The following is a 2,411-nucleotide window of genomic DNA, read 5'->3' as shown; positions in this document are numbered from 1 at the left end:
GGTGCAGGAAGGCCTACTGTCACAGCGGAGTGTGTGCGACGCGCTGGCCAATGGGAGAAAGATCATCGGCCACTTCAAGCATTCCCCACTGGCCACTTCACGTCTGCAAACTGTACAGACTGAACTTGGAATGCCTAAAAACTTTTTTCTTTTTTTTTTTTCTCAAACGCCGTGGTATCGGATCGGTACTCGGTATCGGCAAGTACTGCACGGTCAGGTATCGGGATCGGTGGTAATACGGGATAAAAATGGTATCGGAACAACACTAAATAGTACGCTATACTAGTATGCTATTCCGAACACAGCCCCTGTAGTTTAAAGTCCTAGTGCTGTATCAGCACTCATGAAATGAATGAATGGTCTTTATTGTCATTGCTATAGTACAGGTACCAAACTACGAAATTTAGGAGGGGTGTTAGGAAAGAAAAAAAACTTTTTAAAAAAAACACAAGAAGGGAAGGAGCTGGTTTACATAAATAAAGGCTATGTACACTATCCACTATACTATACTGTACAGATAGATGACTAGGGTTGTCATATTGCACATAGTGTTATTGCACATTCATTTAAAGTGTCGCAGTTTGCAGGAAATGCCTGTTGTCCAATCAAATGACTTGGTCTGAACTATAACTGTTGTAAACAGAGCAGATGAGCCATGAACTTCTTTATTGGTCATAGCTGAAGTGATCAGTTAGAAAGTTGATCTCAGGGATAGTTCTGTTCCAATCGAAAATGTCTTCCATAAAATCCTTAGCCATGAGTTGTGATCAAATTAATGACTTTGGGACGTTTTCCGAAGGTGACTGTATCACGGGCAAAGTCACTCTGGAGTTAAGAAAACAAATTAAATTGGATAGTATTTTCGTAAAAGCCAAGGGGGACGCAGAGGTCTATTGGAAGAAAAGTAGTTTTGACAACGACGACAGTTTCTCTGCACACACAAGATTTTTCAAAGTGGATCAGTTAATCATTCAGGAACCTTCAAAACGTAAGTCTATGGGGGGTGGTATTGTTTACTGTACCGCGGGTAAAATTGGTATAGGTTCTCTGGTCAGCAAACCATGCATATGAAATCAGATGTAGGCTGCAGCACATGGATATAATTCATACATAGTAGTCCAGCACCCAACCAAGAGTGATATCCTCATTCCACACATTGGTTCATACAAGAGCAGGCACTACTTTTCAGTTTACTACACTTTGATTTGTCTTTTTAATTTGTCGGGATTTTATCGGGGGATAGACCTATTGACAGGCGTTGCAGTAAACATCCACTTCTCAACACATCTGATGACTATTAGGCCTGTAGTCATAATCAACAACATACATGCACTAGTGCTTCCTTGTTTGCATCTATCTTCAGGTCTTGCATGGATGGGGTGGGCAATAATCTTCGTTATTATGTAGGCTAACACTGGTTATCATGTTCTTTTCTCACAGGTCTCCCCCCTGGGATCCATGTCTTTCCATTCAGCTTATCCCTTCCTGTGGAGTAAGTTATAGAGTGAACAGAACACTCTTCGTTTAGTCCAAAACAGCAAATGTGGGTCTTTGTTGTACTCATTAAACCTCTTGTTGAGTAATGCTCCCCTCCTGTTGGTCATATTATTAACGTCTTCTGATGGTTGATGAAACACATTATCTTGGCCTCTATGGCCTCTTGTGTTTCTATTCCAGGAGCATGCCTTCATCTTTCAGGGGCCCTCACGGGAAGATCGTCTACAAGCTGGAGGCCAAGCTTGTGAGGAGTTGGCGGCTGGACAGAAATGTGGAGAAGGAAATCACCTTAGTCTCCAAGGCTGGCTTGAACCTTGGCCTACTGATGGTACGTATGATGGCCTAGATTTAAAGGGATAGTTCACCCAAAGTCACCAATAGGGGATGCTTATTTGTTTCTTTTACACGTGTAATGTTTTTGCTTTATCTCCCCCCAAAAATAGTGAAGTAAAAGTCAATACTAGTATTTTAAACTTGTGATTAATCATAATTAATCACAGCCTATTATTGTGATTGTTATAGGAGCACAGTCTAATACTGAGCTACTGAGATGCTAACCCGCGGATTGTCCGGTTGACGCGCTGTGCGTTCTAGTTTAAGTGTTGCTGCTTGTTATACAGGATCCGTAGTCGTTGATTTGCAGTATAATAAACATGTATTGCTTTACTATGTGCCATCAATGGCTTACTCACTTGTACAGAACAATAACAATAAACAAACTCAGCGCCAATGCGGTCAAACCTATTTGCCCTTCCGGGGTCAACACCTGACAATAACAACAAATGTGCTACCTTGTATATCTGCCTCAGGTATTGTGACAGCGCCACCCCCATGCCCACACAGTGAATTACATGTACGTATCACAGGACCATATCTGGCTCCTACAGTGATTAACTTGATTAAAAATGTTAATG

At 41.6% G+C, this 2,411-nt stretch overlaps 1 protein-coding gene across 1 annotated transcript; it reads left to right on the top strand.

The window, feature by feature from the left end:
• Positions 1 to 756: 756 nt before the first annotated feature.
• LOC308157699 (uncharacterized protein) lies at positions 757 to 1,939 on the top strand (the record flags this gene model as incomplete). Its single annotated transcript, XM_080531307.1, has 2 exons — positions 757 to 962; positions 1,678 to 1,939. The coding sequence occupies 2 exons, from the start codon at positions 757 to 759 to the stop codon at positions 1,841 to 1,843; spliced, it is 372 nt and encodes a 123-aa protein (XP_080387433.1). The 3' UTR covers positions 1,844 to 1,939.
• Between the last annotated feature and the right edge of the window lie 472 nt (positions 1,940 to 2,411).

This window comes from Nansenia antarctica (assembly GCF_963989245.1).
Source record: "Nansenia antarctica genome assembly, chromosome: 5".
In the NCBI taxonomy this organism is placed as follows: domain Eukaryota; kingdom Metazoa; phylum Chordata; class Actinopteri; order Argentiniformes; family Microstomatidae; genus Nansenia; species Nansenia antarctica.
Note: the sequence above shows the minus strand (reverse complement) of the source record. Positions and strands in the feature narration are given on the sequence as shown.